Below are 20719 nucleotides of genomic sequence, written 5' to 3'. Positions count from 1 at the left end.
TACTGAAGTATCAGAAGTTTTACTCATCATTGCTTTGGCTCCATCAGTGCAAATATCTACATGGTGAAAAAGTAAAATAATGTTTTATGATTGTTATGAAAATATTTTTGATATTGCAAGCTCTTGAAAGGGTCTCAATTACCCCAAGTATCCCACTGAACCATACCTTGAAAATTGCTGCTCTCAGTATGCCTGTGATTTTGGAAGAAAGACTACAGATCAATGAGAAAGACACTTAGCCATCTAGCTTCCTTATTTCATCTCCCATCGACACTCTGCCATCTTCCATTTATATATATAAAAGGCTAATTTGCAAAGTGTCCCCTCAGGAGTTTGACCAGGAGACCAGGAGTTCGAATGCTCACTATGACATGTGCTTACCACCAGGGGGCAGCATGGGACAAAGAAAGTCCCTGGCCAGCAGCCAGGGAAGGATAGCCCCGGTTGGCAGTTGGAGGAAGGCCCCAGCCAGCAGCTGGAAGGCCCCGATCAGCCCTGATCGCTGACCAGGCCTAGGGACCCTACCTGTGCATGAATTTTGTACCCTGGGCCTCTAGTCCTATAAAATAAAGAGCTAATATGCTAATTAGACCAGATGGTGGAACGACCTTCTGGAATGACGGGGGGGGGGGGGGGGGGGGGGGGCAGGGCCGTGAGGCAGCCGGGGCTGCGAGGGCTGAGCCCCTTACATGAATTTTGTGCATTGGGCCTCTAGTGTTATATAATGTTAATAGAGTATCAGTGTAGGCAGCCTTCTGTCTCTAGTTCTTCTCCCAGGCAATTCAATACAACTTGATCCGAAGATCCAATTTCATATGGTCCAAATGATAAGATACATGACCAAGTTTGCCTATTCATTAATAGTGATGATGCTTACTAGACTTTCTATTTGAGTTTATATATTGCTAGTGTCCCAAAGCATTTGTAATGTTTTAAATGTAGTTTCAAAAATATCTAAACAATATTACCAATTTTTCAGTTATTTTTCAGTTATGCTATAGTTATTACAGTAATTTTCAGACACTGTTTTGATAAGGAGATAGCAGTCCTTCATATTAATCATAAACCATGTGATGTTTTCATAATAGACTGATCATAGATGCAAAATGCTTCTACAAATTTAACTCAAAGAAGTTCAAGAATTTAAATCTGGAAAGAATTTCATTATGAAGGACTTTACTGTATCTACTGCAATCCATTAAATTATTATTGTGTTATATTATGCTAGCTGATAAATGGAGATAGCCATTTAAACAGATTTCTTTTTTCTTTCTATAGTGTCTTCAACCAATCTTGTCACTCCTTCTACAGTTGTCAGTAGTCAACCTAAATTGCAGACTCCAGTGACTTCGGGTTCTCTGACATCAATTCTTCCTGCACCCAACACAGCTACAGTAGTTGGTACTACTCAGGTGCCTAGTGGAAATCCCCAACCTACAATCTCTTTACAATCATTACCAGTGATTTTGCATGTACCTGTTGCGGTATCCTCCCAGCCTCAACTTCTACAGAGCCATCCCGGGACTTTAGTAACTAATCAACCATCTGGCAACGTTGAATTCATTTCTGTACAGAGCCCACCTACAGTGAGCAGTCTCACCAAAAATCCAGTATCCTTGCCATCCTTGCCAAATCCCACTAAACCAAACAACGTTACTTCTGTGCCCAGTTCTAGTATTCAAAGGAACTCTCCTGCCAGTGCTGCACCATTAGGAACAACACTTGCTGTACAGGCTGTTCCAACAGCGCACTCTATTGTACAAGCCACAAGGACTTCTTTACCCACAGTAGGCCCATCAGGACTCTACAGTCCATCAAATAATCGTGGTCCTATACAGATGAAAATTCCAATTTCTGCTTTTAGTACTTCATCTCCTGCAGAACAGAGCAGCACTACTACCCCAAGAATTGGTAAGTCACTGTGTAGCTTTAATAATAGAAATTAAAGCTTGCTAATGATCTGTAGATAATTGAACTTTTCTGTTTGTTTGTAGAAGTGGCTAGCATCATTAGAAAAACAAAGTAAATGGAATATTCTGGGGGTTATTTTTATTTTTTTTTATTATTATTTTTTAAAAATATATTTTATTGATTTTTTACAGAGAGGAAGGGAGAGAGAGAGAGTTAGAAACATCGATGAGAGAGAAACATTGATCAGCTGCCTCCTGCACATCTCCTACTGGGGATGTGCCCGCAACCCAATTACATGCCCTTGACCAGAATCGAACCCGGTACCCTTCAGTTATCAGGCCGACACTCTATCCACTGAGCCAAACCGGTTTTGGCCCTGGGGGTTATTTTTAATAAGTTTTAGTTACATAAGAAATTATGTTGTTAAAATGGGATTTGAGAGAGAGTTTGTTTTGAGTGAGAGGCTAGCATTTGTATTTAACTTTTAGGCATTTTTCTAATCTGGGTGAATTTTTTTATTTAGGCTTTGTAACAAGCATTATTTTATAATACATTTGCCAGGAATATATGAATAGAACAAATTTATTTTAAAGTATCTAATTGACCTAATGTATGCTTAAAAGAGGAAAATAAACATCACATATTTTCCCTACCCATTTGTGTGCTCATCACTCACATCTTCCAAATTTGAACAGTTTAAAAATAGGTTCTGCCCTCTCTAGTTTACTACGCAGTGCTTGATTGTGTCTTGTTTTCTCTGTTGTATATTTTCCCCTATGACATATTTTATGATTATGTTTGTATATATGTGTACTTTGAAGTATTGCAAAAGGAGAGCTTGATTGTATCTGTATTTAAAATCTTTTAAACTCCTTTTTTAAACTACATTTTGTATGCATTCTCTTTTTTTCAATTATAGTTGACATTCAATATTTTATATTAGTTTCCGTTATAGAATAGTGGTTAGACATTCATATAATTTATGAAGTGTTTCCTTTGATAAGTCTAGTAACCATCTGGCACTATGCATAGTTATTACAATATTATTGACTATATTTCCTACGGTATATGTTATATCCCTATGACTATTTTATAACTACAATTTGTATTTTTTAATCCCTTTAGCTTTTTCCCCCAACCCTCATCCCATCTGGCCACCATCAGTTTGTTCTTTTGAATAATTAATGCTTAGCCTAGAGACAATTTAAGTCAAAGAGAGGTTCATGCTGGGTAACAAATCTCTAATAGTTATTTAAATTATAAGTGTGTGTGTGTGTGTGTGTGTGTGTGTGTACGTATGCATGTTTCTGTATATAAAGCACAACCCAACTTTTCACATTTTTAGGTGCTTTTAAAAATGGCTGACTTTTTAAATTTTGACTCCTCAGAAAACCAGACAAACAAAACAATAGATGCTTCTGTTAAGAAAGCAGCTGATAGCACATCACAGGTAAGATTTTCCTTCTGTTTCAAATTAAAATTCTAATTATAGTCCACAAGATAATGGATTTCTACCAGTAATCTTTAATACAGTGAAAATTATTCTGTGTTCTTTACAACTCTTCAAAGATTTTCAAACAGCTTCTCTGTTATATTGAATAAGAACTGACTTTCTTTGCTTAGTAATTCTCCTAGAGGTAATGTTATTTTATTATATTGACTAACTGCTTGGCTTATATAATTGAAAGTCCAGCTATTTGCCTAAGTGGCAAATATAAAACACTGTGAAACAGCCTGTGATTCTTTAGAATATCCTTTTCTGATTACTTATGGCTAACTTACTTTTTCTGTGACAAATCTTACTAGGTTGAACACTTTAAAGTTAGTAGAGTTTCAAAGAAATCTGAATGGGCTGTATGGAAATGGTTGTTGTTTAATCAGACCTAGTTAGGAACTCGTTAAATATGTAAAATATTATCTTTTTTTGTAGTCATTGAATGAAGATTTCTCTAATGTCCTCCAAATAATTATTTGTCAACATATTTCACATAGAATGTTTTATTATAACATTTTTTCACATATCTCATTTCATATAATACATTAATATATTTAATATAGTGTAACAATTATTTATTCAAATTATCAGCATATATTATAAAACAATGTAGAATTTTTTTATGCTGCTGTCTGTAATTATAGTCCTGATTTGAGGGACTCAGGTTCACCCTCAAGTTGGTTGATTTGCTAGAACAGTGGTTCTCAACCTTCCTAATGCCGCGACCCTTTAATACAGTTCCTCATGTTGTGGTGACCCACAACCATAAAATTATTTTCATTGCTACTTCATAACTGTAATTTTGCTACTGTTATGAATCGTAATGTAAAAATATCTGATATGCAGGATGTATTTTCATTGTTACGAATTGAACATAATTAAAGCATAGTGATTAATCACAAAAACAATATGTAATTATATATGTGTTTTCCAATGGTCTTAGGTGACCCCTGTAAAAGGGTCGTTCGACCCCAAAAGGGATCGCGACCCACAGGTTGAGAACCACTGTGCTAGAAAGACTCATAAGGCCCATAGCAGGGTACTTACGGTTTATACAGCAAAAAGATAGAAAGCAAAAATAACAAGGAAAAGATAAGCATCAAGTAGGGTTCAGAGAGGTTAGACACAAGTTTCTAAATCTTCCCCTATCCATCATCACATAGCATGTGCTTTCTCTCTTATTATTAACTTCAGTGACAAGTACCAAGAGTCTCTGCCCAAAGAAGCCTGACTAACTCTCAAGGTCTGAGGTAGTTTAGAGGGCTGGTCATATAGCAATATCTTTCTATGTAACCAGTTGAAACTCAAAAACCCAATAGTAAAATCAGACATACATCAATAATCTTGATGTTTGTTCGAATCAATCTTGACAAGGCAGTATGACAAATTCCACTTTTCAAGGTGTTCAAAAGAAAATTATTAATCATTAATGGAAACTTTTCAAAGGCTGCATTCTTGGTAGCTAATCAAGTCTCAGTTAAAGTTCCAAGTTCCCTTGGAGAGATGTGCAAAAAGTGAACAACCAGGTGTTCTGTGTAAGTTCCTTCACAATTGGTGAAGTGCCCTATTGTAATTTTTCATATATTTTTTGTTTGTTTGTTTCATTACCAAAAGAACACAAAAAACAACTCTCTCTTGAAGTTTTCTTAGTGTTGACTTAATGAGAATGGTCATATTGGAGAAGTATACACCATTAGATAACTTTTAATAAAATAGATTGTTAGTATAAAACCTACTTGACAACAATTAAGGGTTTGTTTTTTTTTATAGTTTCAAATTGAGAACTTTAGTAAGATTTGTAAATGCAGATATAAATGTGTGATTTCTCTGATTAGATACGTTTTCTCATTAGTGATGTCAGAAAAAATGTAAAAGTACCTATGTATATGTATATGTGTCTGTTTATAAATCTGCACCTAGTGGCATAGATATAATAAGCCCTAGAGTCAGACAGCCTGGCTCCTGTCACTTTTTAGTGGATAGCCTTTGGGCAAGTTACTTAATACCTTGGATTTCTCACCTATAAAATGTGGGTAATGCTATTACCCACCTCATAGGATTACTATAAAAATTAAATTTGTTAATATAAAACATTTAACACAGAGCCCTATAGCAATAGTGTCAACTATAATCTTATAATTGCTATTAATAATTATTGAAATAATTACCAATTTTATTTCTCAAGAAGAAAACATAGCTAGGAAACTACCTGTAATATATAATAATAGATAATAAGTTGTTTGTTAGGTTGTGACCAATAAAAATATAGCAGCTTAGATTTTATTGTAGACCTTCTTGTCCTATTATAGAGTATACATTATAGGAAAATATGCATCTCATAATAAAGCATCAAAACATGACATGAAGGCTACCAAATTTATGGAAGAAATAGACAAATAGGACATTTTATTATTATAAAGTTTCCCTCTTTGTATCTTGTCTAATATTTACATGGTCGCAGTAGCTTTTTTATATTTACTTTTTTCAGTGTATTTATGTCTTCATATTTAAAGTGAGTATCTAGGATGTCTTATCCCATGTGACAATCCCTATATTTTAATAGGAAATTTTAGTCTGTTTACACGTGGTATAATTATTGATATGGTTGTATTTAGGTCTTCTGTTTTATAATTTTAAAAATTTGTTTCATCTAAATTTTGTTTCTATGTGGTTTCTTTTTTTCTTTATTTTGTGTTAATCTTACGGGGTTTTTAAAAACATTTTATCTTAATTCTCCTGTTTTCCTTTTATTTTTGTTTTTCAGTTTCTACTTCTTAATTGCACATTCATTAATATATTTCCTTTAATTCTCTCTCTTTTCCCTCTCTCTCTCTCTAATCCTCACCGGAGGATACCTTTCCATTGATTTAACAGCTACTTTGAAGTTTTTGCTAAATTCAAAATCTGGCTTCACTTGGAACCATTTTCCATTAACTACCTTTTGTCTTTGGTTGTATTCTACTGGTCTTCGCATATTTTTGTTATTCTAGTAATTTTTGTTGTTGGTTTTTTTAAAAAATATATTTTATTGATTTTTTTACAGAGAGGAAGGGAGAGGGATAGAGAGTTAGAAACATCGATGAGAGAGAAACATCGATGAGCTGCCTCCTGCACGCCCCATACTGGGAATGTGCCTGCAGCCAAGGTACATGCCCTTGACGGAATCAAACCTGGGACCCTTGAGTCCGCAGGCCAACGCTCTATCCACTGAGCCAAACCGGTTAGGGCTTGTTGTTGGTTTTGTTGTTGTTATTATGTGGGTCCCCTGGGTCTTGCACAATTCCCATCTGCTCCCTGCAGGCATTTTAACTGACCCACACCTATTTCCCCCACCTCCCATCAGGACCCCAGTTTAATGTAAACACTCAATCTCCGGTATCTGCAGGGGGTGATCTGTGGTGGGCGGAGCTCCAGGGGTAGTAACATTACTGTGCAGGAGGCTTAAAGTTCACAAAGGCGGTGTGGCGATGGAGTTCCAGGTTTGGGGGCTCTGAGTCCAGAATACCCTGAGGGCCCAGCATGGAGGGAAGATGGATTTGGGGACAAAAGGTTGGTGACGTCCAGATTTGTGGTGGGGAACAGAGTCGGTTGAAATCCAGGATGGGGGAGTCTGAGTCCCGGAGAACCGATTTGGGATCGATTTGGGATCCGGGACTCCTAGGAGCTGGAGTCTGAGCCCGAGACCATATTGTGGGGGAGGGGAAGGGAGGGAACGCAGCCCAGGAGGGGAGCCAAGGCTGCCAGCCTGGGCCCGGGCAGCCCGTGGTGGTCACGCACAGCCACGCACAGCCACGCACAGCCACGCACAGCCACGCACAGCCACGCACAGCCACGCACAGCCACGCACAGCCACGCACAGCCACGCACAGCCACGCACAGCCACGCACAGCCACGCACAGCCTGGGAGCGAAGCTTCCCCAGTGATGGTGAGCAGCTCCAGCTCCTTAATCCTAATCTGCTCCTTAATTCTAATCTGCTCCTTAATTCTGATCTCTAGCTCACAGAAGTCAGGGATTGGAAGCAGAGGCAGAGGCGAGCCGGAGGTTGTGGGGCCTGGCGGGCGGTGGGTGGGGGTGGGGTGGGGCGGGGCGGGGCGGGGTAGCCATCTTGGGCTTGCCCCGATGGAAGCGAGGTTCACAGGGATGAGGGCCAGGCTCTCGGACCCAGGCCAGGGCTGTGGGGCCCTCGGGCCACCGCCTTCAACCGCAGCAAGAGCTGCTTCTGCGGGTCTAGGGGTCTAGAGAGGCTGTGGTAGGGCGTCCAGGGAAGGAAGTAGGTGGGCGGGGCTGGTCACTGGCTTTCTGTGGGGCAATTTTTGATAAATATAAAATTTAGTAAATTTTGAAATGTGAACCTTAGAGATATGTTGTGGTGACTAGGTTCTGTTACATTCTTTGAGGCTTTGTTCAGTACTTTTAATATGAGTTTGACAGATTTGTGTTTGTTAACGAGTCATTTTCTATGAAATCTATTGTCATTGAAAGGTTTATAATTGTAGGACTTAGAATTTATATCATTGTCTTGGGATTGGGCCTGAATTTTGTTCTCTGAAGAATTAGTTTTCTTTAACTTAACAAAACTTGAGATTTGCAGATGAAAAATTGCAAAAATTTTAACTGACCCTCACCTACTTCCCCCACCTCCCATCAGGTGTGGTGTAATATATCATAAAGTAATTATGATTAGCATTTGCAGTCATGCGCTGCTTAACTGAGATACCTTCTGGGAAATGCGTCGTTAGGGGATCATAGAGAATACTTACACGAGCCTGGATGGTATAGCTTACTACACACGTAGGCTGCATGGCATAGCCTGTGGCCCCTCAGCTGCATGCCTGTACAGCGTGTTATTACCGTACACAAGAGAAAGTCATGCAGTCATTGCACCAGGTTATTCATTATCCTCGTTTCTCCTCAGTATTTCTTTTTTCCTTTATGTCTGCCAGTTTCTTTTGCAAAATGAAAGTGTGTTGTTTTTCAGAGTGGAAAAGCCACAGCCAGTGATTCAAGTGGTGTCATTGATCTTACAATGGATGATGAAGAGAGTGGAACTTCACAAGGTATTTAAATATAAGTAATCCTACTAAGTGATGCTTTGGTGCCATTTTTTTTCTCTTAATTCAATTTAATACTCAGTGAAGATAGTATCCTCTCCAGAATGAGAGGTTTTTTTTTTATTAGAATTAAAAAATAGAAATAAAATCTTGAGTGAATATGAAAAAGCATAGTGGAAAACAGAGCAATTAGGAGAATATCTAACTTATGGGACATTTCTCTTTTTATATGTGTTATTTCACATGATCCTTGTAATAGCCATGTAATACCCACTTGAGAGTTGAGGATAGATTGATAGAGTGAGTATGAGTCAGTAAGGGAAGTGGAAATTCAACCCAGGACTTCTGGCTCTAAATGGTATGTGCGTGTGTGTTTTAATCTAGCTATTTTTAAGTGTATATATACTTAATTTGGTTATTTGAATTAATTTCCTTTAGTGTTATTTAAAAGAAAATGAAAGTAATATTAAAAAGCATGCACACCCCAATATTGCTCTGTTATAATATTTAGAAATAGTATTAGGTAGATATTACCCAATATTCCAAAGTATTCTTCTGCATTTTAATAGGCATTCAGTGAGTAAAAAGTTTCATGGTTAAATATGCTTAGTAAATGCTTAGTAAACAAAATTATGGTTTTTTTCTTATTTTTATTGTTGAGAGTATTACAGGTGTCTCCCTTTTCCCCCATTGACTCCCTCTATCCCATCTCTGCCCCCCTAATGTTTTTTCTTAATACAGACTTCTCTAAGCCATTGCTAATTAATAATGTAATTCTCAGTGATTCAAGATAAAAAGTAATTTTCAAACATATTTGACTCTACAAAATAACTTTGTCCATAGACATATCTATAAATCTCTGGTGATAATTATATAATGCATGTGGAAAATCTAGTATCATCAGGCATTAGGGCCTTAAAGACGTTAAATTTAAAAAACCTAAACATTTAAAAAATTGCATTTTAGGGGGTAAGATAGTTAATTTGGTTTTAAGAAAACAAAATTAAGTGGCTATACAATTGATTATGGGATAGGAAAGTCAGTTATTTTTTTGGTGTAAAACTGCTGTAATTTTGGAAGATTTATGCCATCATTTGTCAAGGTTGAATTCATACCGGTATCGCTATTCTTAAAAAGTTTCAGGTTACCTGTAATCTTTTCACTATTATTTCATAGACAAGTTAAGTGTAATGAATTCCTAGAGGACAGAAATAAATACAGGTTATTTTTGAGAGGACACAGGTAGGGTTATTCTGAATTAAAAATAAACGTTTATTATCAGTGCTTTTACAGTTTCTCTTTCTAGCATCCCTGCCTCATGGGCACTCTTTCCATTGCTTCACCTTTGAATGTATCTTAAATTCTCTTATTCTAAGGTGCATTGTTCTCCATCAGCACCCAATTAAAATTTTACTTGCTAAAGCCTTAAATTTTATTTACAATTTATAATTTTATTTACATAGAAATTTATTTACATTTTCGAATTCCATAGGACAAAAATCAGTGGGAATCATTTTGGATAGCAGAGCTGTTGGCTTACCCTCTTTATAATACACCATATAGTGGTTACCTATTTTCAAGGGCCTTTTCTGAGATGCAAACATTAATTTCATAGGCTATTGTAGACTTTTTTAATTCTTTATTAGTTAAGGTATTAGAAATGTGTCCTCATTCCTCCCCATTAAATCCTCATGTGTATTATATATTAAAGACTGGATAGTATAAATAGCCATCTGTGTTAAGCAAGAGAATCAACAACAGTAGAGTAATTGGAATTCAAGATCTTTGGTGAAAAACTCAGCAGTTTATAGGTATTTGTCTAAGGCAGTGGTCGGCAAACTGTGGCTCGCGATCCACATGCGGCTCTTTAGCTCCTTGAGTGTGGCTCTTCCACAAAATACCGACTTCTGCGCACAGGCCATGAAGTTTCAGTCGCACTGTACGTGCGTGCCCACACGTGGTATATATATTTATATATATATAACAAATATATATTAATGTAGAAAATGAGGTTATTCTAATTGACATGATATTGTATTGAGTTCAGAAAAAGGATTGACTCATAAAAAACAGTCAAACATATAAAACTGCATTTTTGTACATTTTAATTAGGATCTGTGAGAGAACTAACAGTGAGTTATTTAAGGTCCTGACTTGGTTTTCAGATTGGCAAATACACATCTACAATAATAAAAGTGTAATATGCTAATTAGACCAGACAGCTGAATGACCTTCTGGACATCATTCTGGACGTCCTTCTGGACAAAGCCGTGATGGCCGGGGCAGAGGCAGAGGCAGTTAGGGGAGATCAGGCAGGCAGGTGAGCAGTTAGGGGCTATCAGGTAGGCAGGCAAGTGGTTAGGGGCAATCAGGCAGGCAGAGGCAGTTAGGGGCAATCAGGCAGGCAGGCAGGCCAGCTGTTAGGAGCCAGCAGTCCCGGATTGCGAGAGGGACACCCCCCCCCCCCCCCAGGGGTCCCATATTGCAAGAGGGTGCAGGCTGGGCTGAGGGGATCCCCACCACCACCAATGCACGAATTTCGTTCACCAGGGCTCTAGTAGTTAAATAGAAAGAAATTGTTTTGTAAGCGGTAAATGTGACTTGGTGGCAGGCAAAAGTAAATTTTACCCATAAAGGAAATCCTGTATTTCTAATTTTTTTCTATTAATAATCATAATGTCTCACTTTTAATTAACAGACACTAAAAAGCTAACTCACACTCCTGTGTCAGCCATGAGTTCTTCTCAATCTGTGTCTCGGCCATTGCAACCTATCCAGCCAGCACCACCTCTTCAACCATCTGGGGTCCCAACAAGTGGACCATCTCAGACAACAATACACTTACTACCTACAGGTAAACTTGCTGAATCATTAAACCAAAGTTGTAGTTTTGTCTACAATGAAATAGGACTATGGAATCAAGTGGAAAGATTAGACAAAAAATTCTTACTGTTATTTTGAAGATAACGTGCCTTTTGAACGCTGTATAACTTAGTTTTCCTGTCATTAAGTAGCAGCACTTATATAGAATGGTTACATAGAAGGCTTAAACTATATGCCTTTGTCATTTGCTACTGAAAACAGCAGAAATGAATATCCTTTCTTAGGAAGGATGGGTATAATGACTCATTCTGGTTATACCCAAGAAGGTATAATTGACTAATTAAATAAGAATTTAAAAATAATTCTTAACTTGAACTAGTTTTAAGTGGCCTAACACTATCAACAGGAGATATAGCACTAATATTTTATTTGCACCTTCAAGAAGCGGTAAATGAGACATTTTCAAGGAATAGCCTATATCTCCTAAACTGTTTGGAAGCCAATCGAGACAGTTTTTCTTCATACAATAAACCATTGCTTATAGATTTATCTGCAGAATGTTTACATAAGCACAGTTTTCATTAAGGAAAACATTGAATTCACATGGAATTGTTTCCAGTGAAATTAAAATGACAGTCACCTAATTTAGAAAGAAATATCATCATGTAAACCCAAGTGCAGTAAAGGTAACAAAAATGGGGACTAAAGACTGTCTTCCATTTTCTAACTCAAAAAATGAGGCTATATAAAGACTAAGGAGTCTTTAGTAAAGATACCTTTTTATCTTTGTTGTACCCAGCATTTACCTCCAAATGTATTTATAGAACCCATTTTTTTCCATATGAAAGATTTGTTAATTGTTTTTTTATTATAAAGTTAATTTGTAAAATGTGATTCTAATTCAGAGAGTTATTGACAAGAAGCTAACTCCTAAAATCAGTATTGTAATTCATGCTGTGAGTGAACATTTAAGATTCAGTTTTGAGAGTGTGAGGCATGCAGGAGGCAGCCAATCAGTGATCATTGATGTTTTTCTCTCTCTTTCTCTCTTTCTCTCTCTCTCTCTCTCTCTCTCTCTCCTTCTCACTTCCTCTCTGAAATCAATAAAAATATATATAAAAAAAAAGATTCAGTTTTGACAAATACATATTAACGTCACTCAAGGCATTAATGCTCTTGTGCCATAGGTTAGGAAGAATGCCATAGTAGAGAAGGAAGAAGTCTGTGTTTTAATGGATATTTTATTGTGTTGAATAAAGAGATGGTTTGGCTCACCTGAAGAAAATGTCAGTTATAATATCCAAACAGTTTCTTGAACTGTGGGAATACAGAGTTACTCTTGGATTTATACTCATTTGCAGATAGTCTGGAGGGCCTAAAATTCCACTCTGCTAAGAACATTTTAACATAGCGGAGGGAAAATCTGCTCTTTTAAGTCACTCCAAAAGTTAGTAATTTCTAGTCTAAACCTTTTCTTTCATACTTACTATGTAGTCAAACTAAAGAGTGGAAAAGGCACTCTGGCCATTGTGGCTCAGAGTGTCCATCTGCACACTGAAGGGTCTCAGGTTCAATTCCCAGTCAAGAACTGATACCTGGTTTGTAGGTTCAGTCATTGGCCCTAGTCGGGGCATGTGCAGGAGGCAGCCAGTCATTGCGTCTCTCTCACATTAATGTCTCTCTCTCTCTTTTTCTCCCTTTCCTCTCTCCCTCCCTTCCACTTTCTAAAAATCAATGGAGAAAATATCCTCAGGTGAGGAAAAACAAAAAAGCAGAAAGGGCATTGGACAGGGTTGAGATGTTCTTTTTCTCTGAAATTTGTAGTAATATTAGTAATTTTGGTTGGCTTTATCACGATTGCAAAAGGAGACTGTTGTCTCTATAGTTATTATTAGAGTTAGTACAGAGTTAATTAACATTTAATACTCTTCATTTAACATAGATTGTACTGTATTCTTACTATATTTTTCTGCTTTTTATTAGCTCCAACCACTGTGAATGTAACACATCGTCCAGCAACTCAGGTGACCACGAGACTTTCTGTACCAAGAGCTCCTGCAAACCAAGTGGTTTATACAACTCTCCCTGCACCAACAGCTCAGGCTCCCCTGCGAGGAACTGTTATGCAGGCTCCTGCTGTTCGGCAGGTCAATCCCCAAAATAGTAAGAGACTCTTTTCTTGTATATGGCCCAAGCTGTATATAGTTCTTTAGCATTTAGTTGGAGTAGCTTTTAAAATAAAAAAAAAATAAAATAAAGTGAACCACCATTGAACTCTCTACCAGGCTAAGAAAAAGAGCTTTATCAGAATCTTACAAGCCTGTTCGATGTCCTTCCTTAATTGCGTCTCTCTCCCTTTCCATCAGAGGTAACCATCATCCTTACTTTGTGCTTTTTGGTATGGTTTTGCCACTTCCATAGTAGGTTTCAGTAAAAATCTTTAATTTTCCAAAATTTAATAGCAAGGATAAATTTACCTATTTAAAGATCCTGCAATAATGAAATGTTGGTTTTTTAAATATTTATTAAATTGATTGGGGGTGACATTGGTTAACATGAACATATAGGTTTTAGGTGTGGATTTCTATGTTACATGATCTGTATACCCTCCACCCAGAGTCAAATGTTCTCCTATTACCTTACATCAGGACTCTCTTCTCCCCATATCCCCTTCCCTCTGGTAATTACCACACTGCTTTTTGTGTTCAGGAGTTTCTGTTTTATATCCCACATACAAGTGAAATCATATCGTTCTTAGCTTTTTCTGACAGACTTATTGCACTTAGCATATTGTTCTCAAGGTCCGTCCATATTGTTGCAAATGATGCTATTTCATCCTTTCTTAAGGCTGAGTAGTATTCCATTGTGTCTGTCTATGTACCACATCTTCTTTATCTAGTCCTCTAAAGTGGGACACTTTGGTTGTTGCCATGTCTTGGCCACTATGAATAGTGCTGCAATGAACATAGGGGTGCATATATCTTGGCGAATACATGATTTTGAGTTTTTTTGGGTATATACCCAGGAGAGGGATTGCTAGGTCGTATGGTAGCTCTATTCTTAATTTTCTGAGGAGTTGCCAGACTGCTTTCCATAGTGGTTGAACCAGTCTACGTTCCCACCAGCAGTGGATAAGGTTTCCTTGTTTCCATAACCTCTCCAACACTTGTTATTGCTTGTCTTATTGATAATAGCCACTCTAACAGGTGTAAGGTGGTATGTGGTATCTCATTGTAGTTTTGGTTTGCATTTCCCTAATTGCCAGTGAGGTTGAACATCTTTTCATACATCTATTGGCCGTTCATATATCTTCTTGGGAGAGGTGTTTTCAGGTCCTCTGCTCACTTTTTGATTGGGTTGTTTGGTGTTGAGTTTTATGAGTTCTTTATATATTTTGGAAATTAAAGCTTTTTTGGAGCTACTGTTTGCAAATATCATCTTCCATCTGGTTGGCTGCCTCTTTGCTTTATTGTCAGTTTCTTTTGCTGTGTAGAAGCTTTTTAGTTTGATATAGTTCCATTCATTTATTTTTTGCCTTTATTTTCCTTGTCTTTGGGATCAAGTTCATAAAATGTTCTCTGTGACCAAGGTCCATAAACTTGGTCCTTACAATTTTCTTCTATGTAACTTATTGTTTCGGATCTTATATTTAGATCTTTGATCCATTTTGAATTAATTTTTGTACATTGGGACAAACTGTAATCCAGTTTCATTCGTTTGCATGTGGCTTTCCAGTTTTCCTAGCATTTATTGAAGAGACTATCTTTATTCCATGTGTGTCTGTGGCTCCTTTGTCAAAAATTATCTGTCCCATATACATGTCTTTTTATAGCTGGGTTTGGTTGCAATTACAAAAGGAATTGTTTGGTTTTTTTCCATTTCTTTTTCTGAAGTTTTGTTAGTGTACAGGAAGGCAATGGATTTTTGCACATTAATTTTGTATCCTGCAACTTGACTTTGTTTATTGTTTCTAATATTTTTTTGGTGGCATCTTTAAGGTTTTGTATATGCAGAAACACATTGTCTGCAAAAGTGATAGTTTGACTTTTTCCTTCCCTATTTGGGTGCCTTTTATTTCTTTCTCTTGCCTTATTGCTCTGGCTAGGACTTCCAGCACTATTTTTATATATAAAAGCGACTGGAATGGCGGGATGACCAGTTTGACCAGTGTCTATGACATGCATTGTGGCAGCCAACCAGCCTGATCCAGGCCGGATGGGAGGCGGGGCCAGCCAACTGCCCGTGTCCCCCCCCCCCCCCCCACCGACCCAGCCCCATGAGCTCCCATCAGCAGGCAAGCTGGACCCCACCCATGCACGAATTTGTACTCCAGGCCTCTAGTGTTGAATAAGAGTGGTGAGAGTGGACATCCTTTCTTGTTCCTTAGCTTAGAGCAGTGGTTCTCAACCTTCCTACTGCCGGGACCCTTTAATACAGTTCCTCATGTTGTGGTGACCCCCAATTTCATTGTTACAAATTGAACATAATTAAAGCATAATGGTTAATCACAAAAACAATATGTAATTATATATGTGTTTTCCGATGGTCTTAGGTGACCCCTGTGAAAAGGTCATTCGACCCCCAAAGGGGTCGAGACCCACCGGTTGCGAACCGCTGGCTTAGAGGAAAAGCTTTCAGTTTTTCACCATTGAGTATATATGTTGTATTGTCATTCTTAATTGTCTGTATATATCTTTTTATCTCATCTTTTATTTCTTCTTTTATCCAGTCATTTTTTAGTAGTATGTTGTTTAATCTCCATGTATTTGTGGGTTTCTTTACTTCCATTTTGCAGTTGATTTCTAATTTCAAGTCTTCGTGGCCATAGAATATGCTTGGTATAATTTCAGTTTGAATTTGTTGATGCTAATTTTGTGATCCAAGATATGGTCTATCCTTGAGAATGTTCTATTTGCACTGGAGAAGAATTTGTAATCTGATGTTCTGGGATGAAAGGTTCTATAAATGTCAATTATATCCATTCGGTGTAGTGTTTCATTTAAGGCCGTTATTTCTTTATTGATTTTCTGTTTGGTTGATCTGTCTAGAGCTGTCAATGGAGTATTAAGGTCTCCAGCTATGATTGTGTTTTGATCTGTTCTTCTCTAGTTCTGTGAGTAATTTTATATATTTCAGTGTTCCTTGATTGGGTGCATATATATTAAGAAATGTTATGTTTTTTTGATGTAGTGCTCCCTTTATCATTATAAAGTGTCCATTGTTGTCTCTAAATCTATTTTGTCAGCTATAAGTATGGCTTGTCTGTGGTTGTTATTTGCTTGGAGAATCATTTTCCACCCTTTTACTTCGACTCTACCTTTGTCTTTGCAGCTTAGATGTGTCTCTTGAAGGCAGCATATGCTTGTTTTTTGTGTGTTTTTTTATCCACTCTGCTGCTCTGTGCCTCTTTATTGGTGAATTCAGACCATTTACATTTAGGGTAATTACTCATGTATGAAGATTTCCTATAACCATTTTATCTTTTGTTTTCAGTTAGCTCTGTGCCTCCATTGGTTCTTTGTTTACCTTTATGTTTCTGTCTGTTGCTTTTGTTTGGTGGCATTCCATACATCTTTCCTCTCTTTTTAATCTATATGTCCTGGTTTGGGGATTTTTGTGTGTGTTACCATTAGGTTTATAAAAATAAAGTTGCATATATACCATAGTTTTGTTCCTTTTGAGTGCATCTGATCTTCATCTTCCTTTGCCAGTTCAGATCTTTTGCTTTCTATTTGGTTACACTCTTTTCTGTCTTGTAGAGTTTCTGCTGAGAAGTTGGATGAAATTCTGATGGGTTTTCCTTTGTAGGTCACTTCCTTCTTTTCCCTGGCTGCTTTGAGAATTTTTTCTTTGTCATTAATTTTTGACAGCTTCAATACCAAGTGCCATGGAAGAGGCCCTCTTTGGATTGAGGTAGCTAGGTGTTCTGTTTGCTTCTTGGATTTGAGGATCTAGTTCTCTCCGTAGATTTGGGAAGTTCTCATCTATTATTTGTTTTAATAGACTCTCCATTCCATGTCCCCACTCTTTCTCCTCCGCAATGCCTATAATTCTAATATTGCTTTTTCTGATGGAGTCAGATAATTCTCATAGAGCTCTTTCATTTTTCTTTATTCTCAGGTCTCTCTTTTCTTCCCTCTGCATAATTTCTTGACTCCTATCTTTGATATCACTAATTCTTTCCTCTATCTGGTTGGTTCTGTTTTCTGTGCTCAGTAGATCACCCCTTTTAAAAACATATATATTTTAATTGATTTCAGAGTACCTGCCAGAATTATAGCCCAGGGAAGTGTGTAGCTCTAAATTTTCTGCTTCTGTTGCCCTGATGTACGGCAAAACAGTTTACTATTGGGTAAAGTGAGTATCCATGACTGATTAGCAGAAGGCATGGAGAGAAAGAGAGGAACTTCATAACAGAAGGCAGGAATAACTTAGTAGGGTTTTTTTTTTCTTTTTTCCCATTCTTTATAGTGAAAAAGACATACCCTGGCCAGTTTGGCTCAATTGGCTGAGCATCAACGTGTGCACCAAAAAGGTCACTTGTTCAATTTCTGGGCAGAGCACATGCCCAGGTTGTGGGTTCAGTCCCCAGTCCGGATGCTTATTAGAGGCAACTGATCAATGTTTCTCTCTCCTTCCCTCCCCCTCTCCCTTGCTCTCTCTAAATCCAATAAAAACATATTTAAAAACAAAACAAACAAGATAGCAGAGACTTTTGTGGCGATAGCTTTATGTTTTCTGTCTTTAGGGTCACACTGCTCCATTCTGGGCTGTTTGCCTTCTACATGTGAGCCGCCAGTGTTCCAGTGTTCTAGGATTTTGCTCATAGTCCTTTTAGTAGGGATTCCATTTATTTCTCTCCTGTGCAGGAACTATTGTTCCTTGCATCTACTGTTTTCCTCTTTATTTTCTCTTTTATATTTGTGATACACATCCTCTGGAGGCTAATTGAGAAGTAGATTTTTTTTTTTTTTGGTTGTTTGCATATATGAGAACTTCTTTGTCTTCATGCTGGAATGATACTTTGGCTGAGTGTAGACTTCTAGGTTAGAAATATTTTTCTTTTCATATTTTAAAAATATTTTACTGACTTCAGGTGTGTAATCAGTATTCTGCCAAATTTAGAATAAAGTTCTAATTTATTTCTTAATTTTCTTTCGTAGGTGTCACGGTTCGAGTGCCTCAAGCAACTACATATGTTGTAAACAATGGAATAGCCTTGGGATCCCCAGGACCTCAGCTCACAGTGCATCATCGACCACCACAGGTGCACACTGTAAGTGTTGAAACTAGTTATATCAAAAGGAAATGACAGGTCTTCCATTTTTCCTGCAGAAGTTTATTTAAGAGACTAGATCTTATCATTATGAACAAATGTTCCTAGGGATGATGGTTGTCAAGGATCATAGAGCTTGTGGTGGCTTATAATGTATAAAAAGAGTCCACAGGTGGGGCATGTGAAATGAAAGAGATAGGCCATTTTAACTCGTGGTTAAATTAAAAATATTTTGGAGTATTAAAAAGCATATTTTAAAAACCATTTTTTGATGCTCTAACTTTATTTTTGTCCTCAAAACATTATACCAGTTCTAACTGCTACATTGCTGCCACTTTGTTGTTTTTAATAATTCAGTGGTATTCGGAATTCATTGCTCAGAGATAACAGAAAATCACAAGATTTCCCACAAGATTAGATGTAATGTAGTCTCCAAAATAATGTCACATTATCCTGTGACATGATTATAACAGTATTTGGTTTGGTATACCATGTAAATGGAAATACACTGGCTTTATGAGGAGGGAGGAGATTGAGACATATCACTTCTTACCAAGCAAAGGATCATTCATTTTTTTATTACATGTAATAATGGCTAGCATTTATTAAGTGCTTACTATGTGCCAGACACTGTTAATGTACTTAGTTCTTACACAGAACTCCTTTAGGACTCCTGCGCGCTCTCTTTTTAATGATATGGCAGCTAATGCATAGAGAAGCTGACTGAGCAGCCCAAGGTCATACTTTGTAGAAACCCATGTTCTAGGGCCTATGCTCTTAATAGCTATTATTTTTATTGATCTACAATGAAAACATTAATATTAATGGAGCACTTACAGTATACCAGGTACTCCAATTTAATTTAATGTGCTTTGATTTAATCCTCACAACTTTACAAGGATTATTAATTTCTTATAGAAAAGAATACTGTGTCACAAACAAAGATGTTAAGTGGTTACTCTGTGTCACTACCCAAGCTAGTGTCAGGCAAAACCATTTTATAAATCAGGCTGTCCGATCCCAGCCCCTCTAGTCTGGCCCTATTGGGGTGTGTGGCAAATTTACCATTACTGTTGTTTGTGTCTATAAATAATTCCTTTCATTCATTAGTCTTTCATAAAAAGTATAGCAAAAATCTCTTATTTATATTATAGTTTTGCAAATTTGATGACCTATCAGAGGTGTGTGTGTGTGTGTGTGTGTGTGTTGGTGGGGTGTTTTTTTGTTTTTTACTGGGTTCCATTCATGTGTATTGTCTTAGAATAAAGTGCATCTCACAGGAGGAACATTCTTTCAAATAATTTAAAAATATTTTTAAATAGCAATTTTCAAATATATGTAGAAAAAATAGAGTAATAATTTCTGTATACCTGTCACACATCTTCAACAATTATTAGTGCTTGGCCAGTCTTATTTCATCTATGGTACCAGCCACTTATTTCCACAACCATGTACACACCAACTATTTTGAAGCAAATTCCTGATATCACATTATTTTATCTATAAAACTTCAGTAAAAGCCATTGCAACAACAAAAATATAACAACTCAGTTGACTTAGTTTTGGGACATGAGCAGATTCAGAATCTTAGAATTTTAAGAACTAGAAGGGATATTACAAGTCATTTAAACTATTGTCAAACTTCTTAAATTCCTGTGCTCCATCCAGTCAAGTCTGGCTTCAGCCATTGTCTCTTACATTGTTAGCTATATGTTTATTTGATTTTACTTTTAAAACGATTAAGTCACTTTAGGAAAAAAGACAATTTGAGATAGGAATTAGACGCAGCGGTTCTCAACCTGTGGGTCACGAACAATGAAAATACATCCTGCATATCAGATATTTACATTACGATTCATAACAGTAGCAAAATTACAGTTATGAAGTAGCAACGAAAATAATTTTATGGTTGGGGGTTACCACAACATGAGGAACTGTATTAAAGGGTCTCGGCATTAGGAAGGTTGAGAACCACTGAATTAGAGCAAATTGGTTAGCATTCAAATAAGTCTTACTTTTCAAAATATGTTTTTATTGATTTTAGAGAGATAAGAAGGGGGGAGAGAGAGAGAGAAATATCGATGTGAGAGAAACATTGATCAGTTGCCTCCTGCTTACACCCTGACGAGGGATCGAGCCTGCAACCTAGGCATGTATGTAC

The 20719-nt window shown here is 37.1% G+C and overlaps 1 protein-coding gene across 3 annotated transcripts in view; it reads left to right on the top strand.

The window, feature by feature from the left end:
- ATF7IP (activating transcription factor 7 interacting protein) overlaps positions 1–20719 on the top strand; it is a 114488-nt gene that overhangs the window by 77422 nt on the left and 16347 nt on the right. For all 3 annotated transcript variants that reach the window (XM_070410655.1, XM_070410654.1, XM_070410653.1), the window contains exons 9-14: positions 1279–1911; positions 3300–3361; positions 8387–8465; positions 11158–11313; positions 13266–13445; positions 18446–18558. In XM_070410655.1, the coding sequence (XP_070266756.1) occupies positions 1279–1911; positions 3300–3361; positions 8387–8465; positions 11158–11313; positions 13266–13445; positions 18446–18558 (1223 nt within the window). The remainder of the gene's footprint in view (positions 1–1278; positions 1912–3299; positions 3362–8386; positions 8466–11157; positions 11314–13265; positions 13446–18445; positions 18559–20719) is intronic.

This window comes from Myotis yumanensis, unplaced genomic scaffold (assembly GCF_028538775.1).
Source record: "Myotis yumanensis isolate MYYU_CA2020_CCGP unplaced genomic scaffold, mMyoYum1.0.hap1 SCAF_3, whole genome shotgun sequence".
NCBI lineage: Eukaryota > Metazoa > Chordata > Mammalia > Chiroptera > Vespertilionidae > Myotis > Myotis yumanensis.
This window is presented reverse-complemented; position numbering and strand designations above follow the sequence as displayed.